Source organism: Sesamum indicum, linkage group LG10 (genome assembly GCF_000512975.1).
Source record: "Sesamum indicum cultivar Zhongzhi No. 13 linkage group LG10, S_indicum_v1.0, whole genome shotgun sequence".
NCBI classification, from domain to species: Eukaryota; Viridiplantae; Streptophyta; class Magnoliopsida; order Lamiales; family Pedaliaceae; genus Sesamum; species Sesamum indicum.
This window is the reverse complement of record NC_026154.1, coordinates 5700243-5716875: the sequence shown is the minus strand read 5'-3', so window position 1 is coordinate 5716875 and position 16633 is coordinate 5700243. Positions and strand designations below refer to the sequence as shown.

The 16633-nt window shown below is 34.1% G+C and overlaps 1 protein-coding gene across 2 annotated transcripts; it reads left to right on the top strand.

Annotated features, from left to right (window-relative positions):
* Positions 1090–11575, top strand: LOC105172000 (kinesin-like protein KIN-4C). Of its 2 annotated transcripts, XM_011093310.2 has the most exons (28): positions 1090–1195; positions 1359–1523; positions 1776–1922; positions 2100–2252; positions 2338–2549; positions 2752–2921; positions 3265–3389; positions 3821–3857; positions 4024–4115; positions 4228–4344; positions 4611–4724; positions 4840–4923; positions 5042–5228; positions 5417–5517; positions 6405–6503; positions 6630–6743; positions 6809–6925; positions 7007–7087; positions 7331–7402; positions 7482–7572; positions 7654–7685; positions 7830–7915; positions 8633–8704; positions 8812–9039; positions 9130–9265; positions 9816–9914; positions 10177–10725; positions 10932–11575. In XM_011093310.2, the coding sequence occupies exons 2-28, from the start codon at positions 1404–1406 to the stop codon at positions 11247–11249; spliced, it is 3753 nt and encodes a 1250-aa protein (XP_011091612.1). In that variant the 5' UTR covers positions 1090–1195; positions 1359–1403; the 3' UTR covers positions 11250–11575. The 2 variants fall into 2 exon arrangements, with proteins under 2 accessions (XP_011091612.1, XP_020552780.1); XM_020697121.1 differs by lacking the exon at positions 1090–1195 and having other exon boundaries at positions 1266–1523.

Sequence of the window (16633 nt, the reverse complement as noted above, 5' to 3'; positions counted from 1 at the left end):
TTGCCATAGGGCTAAACTAATGAGTTATTTAATTTTTTATTATTAAAAAAAATCATATTATTATAATTTTTTTAATTATATAATAAAAATATGACGAGTCGCGATTTCAAATCGCGACTCGTCAATAAAATATACCGAAAAAATGCAAAAATTTCAAGTCGGGATATAAAATCCCGACTCCAAAATAATGACTCCAAAAAATAAAAAATTATTTTTTTTTAAAAAACATGCCCAAGTCGTATTATGAATCACGACTTGGGCAAAATTTTTTTTTAAAGAAAAAGTCGTGTTGTGTTCATAATCATGACTTGGGCTTGTTTTTCGTTTTTTTTTCATTTAATTAAATTTTGAATAATTAATTATATAATTTTGTTTAATTATATATATAACATATTAAAATTACAGTTGTATTAATTAACATATTAAAATTATAATTTTATTTAATTATATATAATTAATTAAAATTATATTAATTTTAAAAATTATAATTAAGTTACAAATGTAATAATGTATATTTTTTTGTACTGTTGTAAAAAATACAATGAAGTATACAATTATTCTTGACAACCCGATACCGGCACATCTGATTATGTAGAAGAATTTTCGAAATATTTCTACGAATTTTTTATCAATTTGTCGTTACTATATCATTTAATTAAACAACAATACATAAAATTACGAATTTGGTTAAATATAACAAATTTAATAATTTAATTAATCAACTGTATCATTTTATATCAAATGTGATGTTTAATTATTTATATAAAATGTGATGTTCATAATCACGACTTGGGCATGTTATTTTAAAAAAAAAAAAATTATTTTTTGGAGTCATTATTTTCGAGTCGGGATTTTATATCCCAACTTGAAACTTTTGCATTTTTTCAGCGTATTTTATTGACGTCAAATCGCGACTCGTCATATTTTTATTATATAATTAAAAAAAATTATAATAATATAAGTTTTTTTAATAATAAAAAATTAAATAACTCCTAAACTAATTGCTTTGCCCCCTTTGGTGCCAAGTCTCTTCTCTCTTTCTTTTTTCGCCTCTTTTCCTTTCCAGATTCAAATGAAATAGCCGTTCTCTCTCTCTCTCTCTCTCTCTCTCTCTCTCTCTCTCTCTCTCTCTCCTTCAACCTCCATTTCCCTCTCTTTCAGTTCAGAATTACTCTTCCTTCATCAGCTAAGAAATGTACGTAGCGCTATCTCTTAGTCCCTTTTCGTGCTCTGATGGTTTTCTGTTTTCTTTTTTTTTGGGGTGGGGTGGGGGGTTCTATGAATGTAACTGAAATGTGGGTTGCAGATGGTGGGATAATGTTTTGTTGAGATATCATTTTGATTTTTTCTTTCTTCAGATATCATTTTATTGTTGTTGGTGGGCGGCTTCTGATCTGGGGAAGATGGATAATTCTGAGTCGTCGCAGAGTGTGAGGGTTGCAGTCAATATTAGGCCGCTTGTTACTTCTGAGCTTCTTGTGGGCTGTACTGACTGCATTACTGTCTATCCCGCTGAAAAGCAGGTTTTCATTTCAACCATGACTACTTTCTTCGTTTTAGATTAATATTTTCATGTTGTTTTTGATGAATAAAGATAGTATGAAGCGTGCGGGTATTGATGTTTGATTAATATTGTTTCCTTACTTTTTTAAGTTAGCGGAATTTTTTATTGTACACGTGCAACTATATTTGTTCTCACTTAAAATTGAATTAAGGAAGAAGCTTTTGTGTTGACTGGTTTTTGTTGGTATTGTTGCAATTGGTGCATGAAACAGGTTCAAATTGGATCTCATGCCTTCACATTTGACAACATCTTTGGTAGTAGGGGAAGCCCGTGTTCATCAATATTTGATGAATGTGTTGCTCCTTTAGTTGATGCCTTGTTTCATGGCTATAATGGCACTGTACTTGCATATGGCCAGGTATTCAGTTTAACTGCTTGATCAAGATTTACAATGTTTTGTCATCTTAATCATAAGGTGTTTCCAACTATTGTTATTAGTCTACATTATTGGTACTGTTCTTATTTAAGGCTCATGCTTTTGGAAAACCGAAATAACATGCAAACTCATTTGTTATATTTGATAATTCGTTTCTAGACTGGGTCTGGGAAAACTTATACCATGGGTACCAATTACAATGGCGAAGAGCAAAAGAGCGGTGTCATCCCCAAAGTAATGGATACTATTTTTTCAAAAGTGGAGGCTATGAAGGAGTGTACAGAATATTTGATTAGAGTATCTTTTATTGAGGTATCAAATATAAATTGCAAGTTTCACTTTGAATATGGGAATTCCCAATTTTCAATTTGCTTATTCTCCAATCTTCATGTTGTAGATTTTCAAGGAAGAGGTCTTTGATTTGCTTGATCAAAGAACGACAGGGCCTGCAAGAGTCCCCATTCAAATCAGAGAAAGAGTGAGTGGAGGGATTACACTCGCTGGGGTTACAGAGGCAGAGGTCAGGACTAAAGAAGAGATGGCTTCATACCTGCTGCAAGGTTCATTTGCTCGTGCCACAGGGAGCACAAATATGAATAGTCAATCAAGGTATTATCAACTTCTTGGTGGTGTTTAGTTGAAGCAGTAAACTAGGTTGCCACAATGTGGTTTTGAAGTTACACTTACATCAAGTTATGTATGGAATTAACTCATTTTATTTGGTAAACCTTAGTGTTTGAATAGGGGTTTCTTAATTTTGACCTCAATATGCATAATAACCTTCTCACATATATTTTTCCTGTTTCTCCAGTCGTTCACATGCCATTTTTACAATATCTATGGAACAAAGGAGAATATCTAATAATTTGGCTCGAGATGAAGTTGGCGACGATGTTTTGCATGCGAAGCTTCACCTGGTGGACCTTGCAGGTTCTGAGCGTGCAAAACGAACAGGTGCAGATGGGACACGCTTGCAGGAAGGTAAGGTGGTTTGTTAATATTTTATGCATTGGTCCAACTTATGTGGCCTTTGAGAGTTGTTTACCTATTTATTGTATATAGCAATATAATTCTTGATTCACCACAAAGATGTCAGGATTGTGAGTTGTTTTTAGTTAATGAACGGTTGCTCTCACGTTCATTGCTTGAGCTATGGAATTTTGTTTTGTTCTTAATTTTTCTGTGTCTGATTAATGGAGTGATTTTCAATGCTTAAGTTGTTGTTTTACCAAATGAGAGCTGCCTATATTCATGCAAATCCTAGTTTTTTCTATTTGGTTGGAAGACTGAATGACTTTTTATCTTTTAATTCCATGTGGCTTAGGCATTCACATCAATAAGGGGTTGTTGGCTCTTGGTAATGTTATCAGTGCGTTGGGAGATGAAAAGAAGCGGAAAGAAGGAGGTCACGTTCCTTACCGTGACAGCAAGTTAACACGCATATTACAGGCAAGGATATATTTTGATTTATTGATGTCCTCTAATGAGGGGCAAGATACTTGTATGGAGATGAATTGCCAGAGTCTTAACTTTTGCATTTAAAATGAAAATGATGTTGTTTAGCTAATTATTTGTATCAACATTAACTTTGACTAGTTGATTCCTAAGTAGCTTCAGAGCTATGGCTCGGAAAAGATAATTTGGATAGCATCTTGAATTCTTTGGCCTTTGCTAGTTAAGCCCATTGAATCATAATGGAAACTATGTAAGAGTTGATTTCATCTTTTGCTATAAAATCCTTAACATTAACACTACTCGTCTTTCATTCATCAAGAGATTTCATATTTAAGATGTATATTGCTTCCTTTAAGTCTTCCACAAATAGTATATATTTTTCATAGATATGCTTATCATGCTAATTAGTACTTCATTCTTTACAGGATTCACTCGGTGGAAATAGCAAAACAATTATGATCGGTATGCTTTTGCATGCATTCCTCATTTTCTTACTAGAAGACACTAGTTTATCTGTGTAATCCTTATCAGCATTGGCTTAAGATTGACGACAAAACATCTCCATTTTCTAAGAAATGGTATAGACTATTCTTCATTATTATCTAGTAATTAACTTTTATGTTTACAGCTTGTGTTAGCCCTGCTGATACAAATGCTGAGGAGACACTTAACACGCTGAAATATGCAAATCGTGCGCGGAACATTCAGAATAAAGCTATTGTATGTTTCCTCCTATATAAGTAATTAGTATTTCGTTGTCAAAATATGTTACCATTTTCATGAAAAATAAATTACTGAGGTATTTCCTTCTTATATTTCTTTATATTTGTAGATCAATCGTGATCCAATGACAGCTCAGATGCAAAGGATGCGGAGTCAAATTGAACAATTGCAAGCTGAGTTGCTTTACTTCCGTGGAGACTCCAATGCACCATCTGAAGAAATTAAAGTATAATCATGCAAACTAACTATGCTAGTTTCTTCCAAGCATCAATATTGAGTGTACATACAGTATCAACCTATTTCCACAAAAAAAAAGTTCTGTTTTCCGGTCATTTCCAAGAAATGTGGATTTCTAAATGAAGCTGTGTATATTTGTTCACTACATTTTTGTTACATATACATGTATATATTGTATGTGTATATGTTAATATAGGTGATTATACAACAATATGGTTCTAGTTTTGATATTTACTCCATATTTCTTGGTTACAGATCCTGAAGCATAAAATTTCTTTGCTTGAAGCAAGTAAAATGGAACTACAGGAGGCGCTTCAAGAATGTCGAATCAGTTATGAGCATTTGACACAGCGGGCTATCGAAGCTCAGGTTGGTCCTATTTGGTCTGGAATTGACTTACTGTTGACCCCAGAAATAAAAGGAAAATGGCAGAGTTTGAGGAAATGCTTAGTCTGCCTTATCAATCTAATTGGTTATGTCTCAGGTGGAAAGGGATAGACTGATTATGAAAATTGAATCAGTACAAAATGGAAAACCTTGGGATGAGACTGACACCAAATCAGATAAGGTTTGATTGCTTGAACTGTCCAATCACAGATTATTTTGTGAACTATTGTGGTTGAAGATTGATTTTGTTTTTCCTCTCTCTAGCTCTCTTCTAAAATTTGCTTTTCTTTGTTCTTCAGGATTTCGATATTGTGAAAAGTTATATTACCAAGATTCAAGAACTAGAGAATGAACTGATCAGAATACGAAATTTGAATCGTTTAAGACGTGAGAATTCTGATGATTATCTCGATTCAGAAGATGATGGGAGTCACTCAAGAAATTTGTATATCATGGATTCTGACATAAAAACTGTAGAAACAGATGGTAAGCTACCACCAGCTTGTGGGCAGTTCAAAGTTTGTGGCAGCTTGCTCTTTGGCTGATGCTTCATAATGATGTGTATTAATGTTGAAGTAATTCTGCATGAGGTTTTGGTGTACCCTACTGGTTTTTGTATACATATATCATGTTAGGGATTATAGGTGCATAACATAACTCTTGACATCTTGTAGGTGTGGTTGAAGATGTGGAAAAAGAGCTTGAGCATTCTTCTTTTCAAGAAAAATTGGACAAGGAACTGAAAGAGTTAGACAAAAAACTTGAACAGAAAGAGGTAACTATCTTCCTGTAGTATTTAAATCCAAAGTTTAGGGTCGTGTCATCTACTTGTTGCTTTGATGCTGAACAAAGTAGCATCCAGGTTCCCAAGGAGCTTATAAACAAAGAAAATTAATGAATGAAGTGATCAGACTTAGTCAAAATAATACTCTTTGAAGGAATTTATCATATCTGAAGTTATTTTCATTTATTTGCATGTATGTTTTCCTAGTTTTTCAATATTAGTTGTTCTGAAGGCATTTTCATCTGAAGTTTTTGTTTAAGTGGATGTGATATTTCCAGAAATTGGGAATTATATTCCTTAATATGCCAACTCTGTGTTATTCGATGGATTGCAAAGTTCTGTCTATTTAATGGCATTGACCATTAAATTGCCATCTGCTTTTCATTTTCTTATGTTTTTGGTCTCTGATTTGACAAAAGAAAATTACCTATCAGACTGCACACACCAAAAACCCTCTGGATTTTCTCAATGTTTCAGAAATGTTGATCCTCACTTTTCTATGCTTTTAAAATATTAGTAAATCTGCTTATACCAGGAGCATAATGTAATGATGTTACAATTTTCACTCCACTTATGCATATGAACATCTGAACATCTTTCGTCTGTTTGCTCATAGTAACATGTCATATGAACAAGCTTCAAAAGAACTTGAGTACATATGAATGCCTTTTCTTGTATATTCATTGGAGTTAAAATTTTATCATGAAATTATTATCTAAAGAAACTAGCGACATGAAACTCGGGATATATTTTAGTTGGTGTAAAGCATGGAGGCGATGAACCTGAATAGCATGCTTGATTAAAGCATCTTAATATATGAATTTTAATCTCTTGGACGGACAACATTTGGGTGTAACTATTTTTATCTCTTCTTGAAGGCTGAAATGAAGCGGTTTGCAAGTGTTGATACTTCAGTTCTTAAGCAGCACTATGAGAAGAAGGTTCAAGACTTGGAATTGGAAAAGAGTGCTTTACAGGTAGATTTTCATTTATGATACTTGTATCTATGGTGTTCTATTGAAATGTCTTTCTTTAAGTATCTTCTTCTTTTTCTTCCCCCTTTTTTTTTGTTTTTGGTTTTTTTTTTCTTCCTGTTTCTGTAGAAGGAGATTGAAGCCCTTAAGCATAATCTTGCCAATATCTCTTCCCATTCTGATGATAGTGCTCAAAAGCTGAAGGAAGAGTATCTTCAAAAACTCAATGTCCTCGAGACACAGGTAACTCATTGTAAAAAGTTGTCTTTCCAATTAATATTGTTGTTATAACCTCATTCTCCATACAGGTTGCTGAATTGAAGAAAAAACAAGATGCTCAAGCTCAACTCCTAAGACAAAAACAGAAAAGTGATGAAGCTGCAAGAAGACTGCAGGATGAGATCCAGAGAATAAAGACACAAAAGGTGCTACTTTCTGGTATCTTAAAACTTGAAAACATAAGTGTTTATCTTTGCTGTGTCATTTATCATACTTCTTGTGTAAAGGTTCAATTACAACAAAAGATAAAACAAGAATCTGAGCAGTTCAGGCTATGGAAAGCATCTCGAGAAAAAGAAGTGCTTCAGGTAGTTGCATATTATTTAATATTTACTTTACTCAGTAACATACTGAGTCTCCACTCAATTAAACTCCTTTTGCGTTTCATTGTGTTTCCTTTTAAATGTTTATGTCAATAAGTCCAGCACCGCGATGCTTCAGTCTTGCTATCTCATCCTGAAAAAGCATAAAACTACAAATACAGTATCAAATGGCTTTATTATGTCTTACAGTCTGAAAATAATCACTTTCTGGGGATGTCTTATCTATAGCTAAAAAAAGAGGGAAGAAGAAATGAATATGAGATGCATAAGCTGTTGGCACTCAACCAGAGGCAAAAGCTGGTAATTTCTTGTCTTGGATTAATCCTTTGTTTTCTATAATTATGGCGATTTGAATCTTACAATATATGTGGCATATCAGGTATTACAGCGGAAGACTGAAGAAGCTGCTATGGCTACAAAACGACTGAAGGAGTTGTTAGATTCTCGGAAAGCTTCACGTGAAACACCGGGTTAGAATAGACCGGATTGTTGCTTTGATGAATACTTACAGATACTTTCCGTGATGTATTGATTCTTTTGCATGAACGCAGGTGGAGGAAGTAACAAAGGTCCTGGAATTCAGGTACCCGCTGCTACTCTGTGTGCTTGCTAGAGTTTTTGTGTTTCCACTATGCATATAACTTAGCGTACACTGTAATTGCATCCGGTAAAGGATTTGTCCATCAGTATCTTTAATATTATTAACATCTTTTTTGTTGTTTCCAAGGCACTAGTGCAGACTATTGAGCATGAACTTGAGGTTACTGTAGGAGTACATGAAGTGCGGTCAGAGTATGAGAGGCAAATGAAAGAGTAAATGACGCTCACTCTTTAATAAATATCTATATATGTTTACAAATTTCTTTCTTTGTACAGATTTTTACAAATTGCTTTCTTTGAATCCTGATGTCCTTGGGAAAAACAAGCATAATATCTATATATTTTCCTTAACATATTGAATGTTGACATACCATAGCTTACTAATCTCAATTATCTAGAAAATAATCAAAGAAATGTTGTGTGCGACTAGGTTTTCTGTCCCTTGAATTGGCTACTGAGGTTTTTCACATTCGTAAATCAGTTGCATGTCGGGGAAGTTGTGATCCATGGAAAGTGAAATAACGAAAAACAAAGATACCTATTATGTATCATTATGTTTGCTATTTCTCCAATATATGCTGTCCAGTTGTGGCAAAAGAAATTGCTTGATCATGTGCTGATGGTGGTGGACACATTTCACTGAAGTTTCTACCTAAGGACTATAACTTCAAACTCCCTTTTGATTTATTATACGAGGAACCTTTATACCCTTATGTTTGTTTTCCATCTGTTATAATATGTAGAACTCGGATGGTAATATGATGGTGTTTAGGGACTCTTGTAATTGGTTACCTCTATTTTTGCTTGTTGGGTATATATAAATTGACAGCTAAACAGAAACAATAATGATCTCATGAATTGTGATGAAGTGATGATTGAAGTTAAAAGACTCCCTTGCTATTTATAATTTCAATCTCTATCTATGTGTAGGAGGGCTAAAATGGGTGAAGAAGTTGCAAGATTGAAAGAGGAAGCGCTTATAGGAAAGCAGCAGAACTTAAGGTCTGAAGTGACAGCCGAAATGTTTTGAGTTGTATGCTTTTCAGTTTATTTTTTACAGAATAGTAGAGTATTATTAACTAAGCACTTAACGGTTTACTCCATTGTAGTGAATTCCCACAGTCGATGTCTCCTGGTGCTAGAAATTCGAGGATTTTTGCTCTTGAGAATATGCTTGCCACTTCCTCAAGTACCCTTGTTTCCATGGCATCTCAATTATCAGAAGCAGAGGAGCGTGAACGAGCATTTAGTGGTAGAGGGAGATGGAACCAAGTTCGCTCTGTTGCTGAAGCAAAAAATATCATGAACTTCCTCTTTAACCTGGCAGCATCCTCCCGGTAACTGGCTCTTAAGTGGTATAGCCTTTCTGGTAGTCACATTTGACTTCTGTAGTTAGTCTCACAATTCCCACCCACTCCACCCAACAGGTGCCAGCTAAGGGATAGAGAAGTTGACTGCAGAGAGAAGGATGCAGAAATTAGAGATTTGAAGGAGAAAGTAGTCAACTTGATTAGACAAGTAGAGCTTCAAAAGTCTGAACTCAGCCGTCAGGAAAATTTAGTGGTGAGCACACTATTTTTTAGTGGCATACTTTATTGTTTCATGGTTATACCACTTTGTTGTGAAGCCTCCTCGGTCATGTCATTAACTCTGAAGTGTTGGTGCATGACTATGTAACTGTCATTAATTAAAGGTATTTCTATTGGTTGAATCATTAGTTTAAGCTATTGGTTCTGTAACTAATCAGTACAGGATATTTTCCTTGCAAGATGAGCACTATTTAGCACGACACTTTTAAAAAATAACTTGTATCAAATTTTGTTATGTTCCTTGCATTTGTTTGCAATGTTCTAATGTGGGTTGAGAATTTCCTTTTGTTCTTTGTGGACTTCTGTGGAAAAGTATTAAAGGGAAACTTAATTCATAGTCTTGTAACGTCTAATACTTGGATATCATGGAGTAATTAGATGTAATATGCTAATTCTAGTATCTACACCTAGTTGTTGCTATTAAGGTGATCTTTGTTTTATTTAGTTCTTTGATTTACTCATTTATGGGATATTGATGTTTTTTGTGCAAAGCTGTTCTTGAATTTAGTTGGGATTTTTTACAGAAGTTGGCTTTGGAGAGACATACCAACGAAATGAATGAAGCCTATGGAGCTTGTGTGATGAACAACAGCGACGGGCATGCTTATGACTTACGACCCAAGGTATATTATGACATAATTTGTGTTGCAACTAATACTATCAGATCTTAGTATTGTTTTCTACTAACATAGGTCCATTGTGTAAACTTATGATGCCATATATTTTGCAAATGTACGGAGATTATTGATTTCAATAGCTCAGGCGCTTGGTTTTCCATACTTTAGGGATCCCAATGCTCCAGTGTTCTTAATAGTGGAGTATATTTTGCAAATGTACGGAGATTATTTATTTTCAACAGCTCATGCACTTGGTTTTTCACTTTAGAGTTCCCAAAACTCCAGTGTTCTCAATAGTGGAGTATATGCATTTGAGCTAGAAGACATGGACACATCTGATGATGATCAACGAGAACATCCAAGGCTATCAGATGATATGGACGGCGAGTGGGTACGCACAAGAGAGAAAAAAAAACGCCAAGCTAGGAAAAGGAACTCAAAAACGGATAGCCATGTTGAAACGGCTGTTGATTTAGAACACTTAGTTGTGGCGACCTCAACTGAGCGAGTATGTTGCTCGTGCAGCAAAAGTTCTTCATGCAAGACATCAAGATGCGAATGCCGAGCTGCAAGTGGTAATTGTACTCCGTCCTGTAGTTGCGGACCAACCAAATGCAGCAACAGGGAAGAAGTTAGTGCAAAGGACTTATTGCAGCCAGAGACTGCTGGAAATATGTTAGACACAGATGGAAAAGAAAGAAGTAAAAACCTTGCTTCTCATGGTGCAATGCTACTTCAAACTGCTTTGTCTGAGAAGCCTGTCAACGCAAATGATGGAGTCACAAGGAAACCATTATCTGACATTGGGAATAACCTGGTAAGTGTTGGCAAGGTGTCTTACAATGATTTGGAAGATTTATTTGACTTTAAACCTACCAAAGTGACGTATTGATGATCATGTGTATCTTGATCTCAAAGTTTCTGGTTTTGAAATCTATATTGTAGCTTGACAAGATTATAGTAGTATATACACATATATAAACATTGAAATACTATCCTGTGACTACCTTTATCATGTCTCAGGCAAATGCTAGTGTCCCAAAACCTAATCTGAGGAAAAAATGGCGCAAATCAGTCATTCAGCTGGTACCTGCCACGCCAATTGAGTCTCAAACCCAGAATGTTGACGTCCCGGAGCAAGCAAAAACTAATGGAGAAATTGATATTCCTTTGAAGTTACCAAGAGCGATGCGCTCTACTTTGACGAGTAATAATCAGCTGAAAGAGAGGAACTCAGATCAGCCCAATGAGTCAATTAACAACGAGGTATGCACTCCATCCCTTGGAAGTCCTCGTCAGCAAGCCAGAATGAAAAATGGGAAAGAAAACAAGGGACTATAGATGGATATTCGTTGAAATTCATTATATTTTCATATCATGGAGCATTGGCATCTGAGGGGTGCTCTCCTGAGTCACATGGTATCCTCAGAAAATGGTTCCGTGAGCTTGATATTTGCGCGTGGTGTTCTTGTAATTTAATGAAACCCTGCGTGCACTCATGAGTTTACCGCCATAAATGTTGAATGAAATGAGAAACTGTTGCAGGTGAGAAATTTGCACTGCATGTTGGAGAAAGACGGGCTTATTTAATTGTTCATCATTGCAAAATCGAGCAATCTGTTGTCATTAATGGTAGAGTGGTATGATTTTGCTGTGTAAACGCATGAGTAGCAATATTTTCTACCAAATGAATGCATTTTTCAAAGGGTAAATTACAATGGTCTTTCCTGAGGTTTCACATAATTATGAATATTCTCTTGTTATTTGAAAAATTATAAATACTTTCATGATATTTAATGAAATTATGTAATATTCTTGGATGGAGTTATCAAATTATTAATTTTATCATTATTATAAAAAATTATAAAAAATCGAACGAAATGAATGGAAAAATTATAAAAAAATTATCCAGGAGACTTCTCTGATTGCCCACAATCCAATGAGCATATTCATCCTAAATAGAGAATAAAATGCATATTGAATCAAGGCTTCAAAAAATATCGCAAGGCACATCAAGCAACAACTATACAACTCATAACATTACATCTAAAAACGGGAACGAGAAGATAGATGTGAAGTGAAAGCCAATTTACCTTTTCCTGTGGGGATGACAAGAATTTAAGCCTTTAAACTTGGCTAGTTTCAGCCGCATGAGCAGCTGATGCAATCAAAGAAGCCCGGTGCCATTTTTAAGGTTTTGGCGAGAAAGAGGAACCCCTTACTTTCAGAAATCTAACATGACATAAGAAAGAAAAGTAAATGGAATTTAGAGGAATAAAAATCCACACCTTTCGAGGAGGATTCAACAAATGTGCATAGCAGGCTAGAGCAGTGCGAAGCGTGCAAGGTATATAAATTAGGATAGCAAAACACCAAAAGATAACATGAAAATGCAAGAATGACTGAAATTGACATTAGGTAAAATAAGCAACGATTAAAATGTTTGGAATGATTATACCTCAGAAGGTAGATAGGAGATGAAACATCATAGCTTAAATTTTAAAAGCAGCCAAATTGTTACGTGATTATACCTCTAGGTGATTTTTGATATAGCTAATGTTGGCATGATCCATAAATTAGATCAAATAATGTGTATATAATCACAGGTAACCCATTTGCAAAGCTGATGCAGGAGCGAGAGGTTCCAAGACCACGAATGATTAACACCTATGAACACGAAATAAATCCAAATGGATTTGCAGAGATAAAAAATAGATGTGTAAGGTGTTGCATGCCCGACGAATTCACATGAATATTCCAAAATGATATTAGAATGAGACCGTGGTTCTTGCAGGTTACATTACTAACCATATGGCCTGTAGTCAGTCATACTCATACATCCACCCATGGATCAATCATGTTGATTCTTTTCATGCCCCCGCCCCCAGTGTGTTCAGAAGCCTTGTACATCATACGAAGCGTCCCCATCGGAACAGCTTGCACGGGTATCATTACAAGATGTTGTAGCAAGAATAAGTCATAACTCTATATTCTGGTATTGCAGATAGAGACAGAATCTGCATCGTGCTGACCCCTAAGTATTAGGTCTAATTCCTACAGTAGAAAAACAGTCTCACCATTATAACAATCATTAAACTTTGATCTTATTAGCAGTGTCTCTTAGTTGAAACATTTAACAAAAGCATAAAAGTAATTGATAATAACAGACAGCATACAAAGAGAAGAATACCATTAACTCAGTTCATCAACAGGAATGACAGTTAACCTAACTTTTTCAGAAAATATAAAGTTGAAAATGTGTATTTTTATCTCTTTTTTGAGTGATAAATTTAAATCTTCAAACTTGATTGTTGGGGAGAAAAAGTATTCATGTGAATATACATTTTGTGAATCAATATACTCATTCATCGTTACGGATCCCTCGTTCTAATAATTAGTACTCGCAATCGAAACATATCCGATTTGCGAATGCATAATAAAATAATTAAATGAAATAGACAAAATATAAAATAAATTGTTGACTCAAAATTGATAAAATTAACTAATCTTGAATGTACATAAATAGAGATATGTCAATATAACTAATTAATTAAAGAAATAATATATAATTTTGTAATCTCAGAGCAATTACTTTTGATTAATTGGGTATTTTGGAGTAATTATTTTAATATTTTGGGATTTTTTAAAATATACAAAACCATGGTTCGTATTTGAGATGTCTAATTTCCATAATTAATTTGTTGATTTTTTTTCCCTTTCAACATAATTTGATTTTTCTAAGATTTTCAAATAATTAATAACATGGGATTGGACATAATTGTTGATTAAGGTAGATATGGATTAGTATGGTATTTGTAGAGTGATTGTGTACGTAGGATATGTACACAATTAAAACAGTTATATCTTTTCAAATTTATGAGGAGGGACAAAATTGTAAATTGAAAATGGCTAAAATAATTTACTTTGTAAAAATGTTAACTGAAGGAACTAATTTGAAAAGAAGAAATTGCATTTTTGGTACCACACAATAAAGAATGCTGCATTTTTTGTTACGGACAGGCTAAAAAATTACAGCATTTGAAATAAAAAAGTGCTATAACCAAATATAAAATAAATTAAAATAAAAAATACAATATCCTCCAAATTTTTTAAATTAAAAAATAAAAAATATTTTAAAGTTGAAATAAAATTGGAAACTAAAATGAATTTTAGCCGTACTGAGGAAACTTTTAGTTAAAATCTGTAAATAAACTAATTTAGTTAACTCTCAAGTTAAAATCTTTAACTAAACTAATTTATCTTGGTTAACTCTCAAGTTAAAGTCTTCAACTAAACTAATTTAACTTAGTTAACTTTAAATTTAAGAACTAGCAACTTTCTGGATGTTGTAAAGTGTCTAGATTATTTACCTTTGCTGTAGAGTCCAATCCAGATTATTTTTCGGAGCTTCCAAGGCGTGTGTTTACCTTCGAGGTTCCAGAGTGAACCTTAAATGTGATGTACTATAATAAAGTTGAGTACTTACGGATACAATACTCTGTTGATCGCTAAGTCGGGGTATCTATTGCATTGCTTTGTTTGAAGATAATTCACTAGAAAGGTCAAGTTGTGTTGTTTTAGAACTTGTTACTAGAAAGGAGAAACACAATTTTGGAGGTGGCAAATAGCTGTCAGGTATTACAGGTTTGTTTCTCAGTTAATGTTTAATTTTTTTTTTAGTTTGGATCTTCAACCGCCCTTCGCCCACTTCCCCCACCTGAGACAAGGATAAGTAGAACAAATAAGTCGATATATTTAGCAACTTGAGTTCATGGTTAGAGTAGGAAGAGACATTGGTTGTGGTAATGGGTATAAAATATTAGTTTGGCTTAGTAATCATACTTCAATCAGAGTTGCGTTTGAATTAGCATAAGTAACTATAACTGATTTATGCTTAAATTTTAGTAATGGTGACAAGAGTATAAGGTATAACTTTGTTTGTTCGTAGAACTAAACGAGGAGATATTCTAAATATCTTAGCATCTAATAGTAACTACATCAGCATAGTGTAGGTCCAATTTCTCCCCAATCCCATCTTGCTTCTCAGCTATAGAGGAGATTCAATTTGAATTATTTTGGTCACTCTTTTTTCTAAAATCAGACTAAAAGGATATTACACTTAGATCTTTTTAACACTTAGTTGTTGACATTTCCAGGCCATGGATTGAGCAGCGGTCGACCTCCTCCACTCCATCCTCATATTTTGATAAAAGTTTTTATTTGATGATCTAAATTCATTCATCATGATGTATTCAACTACGTTCTAAATTCTAGTGTTACTTTGCAGAGCCTCTCAAAGAATCATAAAGCGGCTTTAGCAGAGTTAACAATTGTTTTACGTGCTATTTGCCATGCCCATCGACCACCATTTGCCCAAACTTGGATTTCTTATAGTTGAGGAAGGATTTTGGTTGTACGACTATACATGTCAGAGGATAAAATGCAAGCCTGAGCGAAAAACTTGTATTATGAAGAAACTAGCTGCTATTAGAGTGACACAAACATGTATTGTTTGTGCATGCATATTTGAAACATTATCTTGAAGACTAACTAAGTGTAGTGGGAAAATATTTTCAATCAAATTAGCCCCTTCTTCTACCCTAATGTGGAGGAATACTATAGAATTGAATATCAACTCCTTCATCATGCTCCGAGATTCGTACCAAATGTTGTTGTTGCAATCAAGCTAAGAAGTACTTACATGTACAACAATGACTACGTATTGGAGTTCTTTCTTCCCGTAAACATGAAAGGGAGTATAAAACAACTCTTTCTTAATAACCTCCCGAGTACCACATAAAAATTCTGCACGAGTTCGAGAAAGTGTCGGAGGTGGAATTGCTCGGGAAAAATGCTTGCAAGGTCATGTTACTGTAGAGCAGTAAAACATGGATCAATTTTGCATCATCCATAATGAGTTTTGAACAGTCTCTCCTAAATGATAATCTTTATCTTTACTCAGTGGTAGAGTCCCTGAAACAGCTAGATCAAGGACTAAAGAAATAAAAAACAACGGCTTCCCACAAAGGTACTTATAAATTTGTGTTTTTGTTTACTTAGATATGGTTGATCCTGTGCACCTCCCTCCCTGCGAGAATGTTAGCTTTTAGAAACACCCTTGTGTTTTCAACATATTATGTTTGACAAATTATTCTGTTATTCGAACATAGGCATTTTCCATGTAAATTAGAAATAATAATAGTTACATTATACAACTAATCTTGCTCTGCTTGAAATTTGATGATACTATGAGAAATGATCTCATAAAGACAAATAACATTACAACTTTACTTTCTTATTTTTAGACTTCTAAAAATCGTGATTACTTGACCCAGTTGGTATCTTTGAATAGAATTGATTTCTACAAACAATAGTTGGATTAAAGAGACAAATGGAGGCGAATGAAGTACTTCAGGTTAAGTGTTCTTTAGCAATACTTCTCAAGGAGCCTTAAGGATGCTGCAAAAGCCTCGGCAGTAAGTCATCACAGTTGCATAGTCCAAAAGTTTAATCCAGTTATTTTTTCCAAATTAGTAACTCATCATATAACTAAGTTGCATATTTAAATTAGTAGATATATTGTCAAACCATAGAATACTTTATACAGATCATGCACGCCTATATGTTGTAGTCTTGTAGAAGTTTTCTGAAAATGAGGAAAGCTATTATAAACTTATTTATATGGTTAAATTACAGTAAATATCTCTTCAAGACTTTAGATGACG

Coding starts and splice junctions, on each gene's coding strand:
- LOC105172000 (XM_011093310.2), top strand. CDS start 1,404: ATGGATAATTCTGAGTCGTCGCAGAGTGTGAGGGTTGCAGTCAATATT. Junction 1,524..1,775: donor TCTATCCCGCTGAAAAGCAG/GTTTTCATTTCA, acceptor TGCATGAAACAG/GTTCAAATTGGATCTCATGC. Junction 5,518..6,404: donor AAAAACTTGAACAGAAAGAG/GTAACTATCTTC, acceptor CTCTTCTTGAAG/GCTGAAATGAAGCGGTTTGC.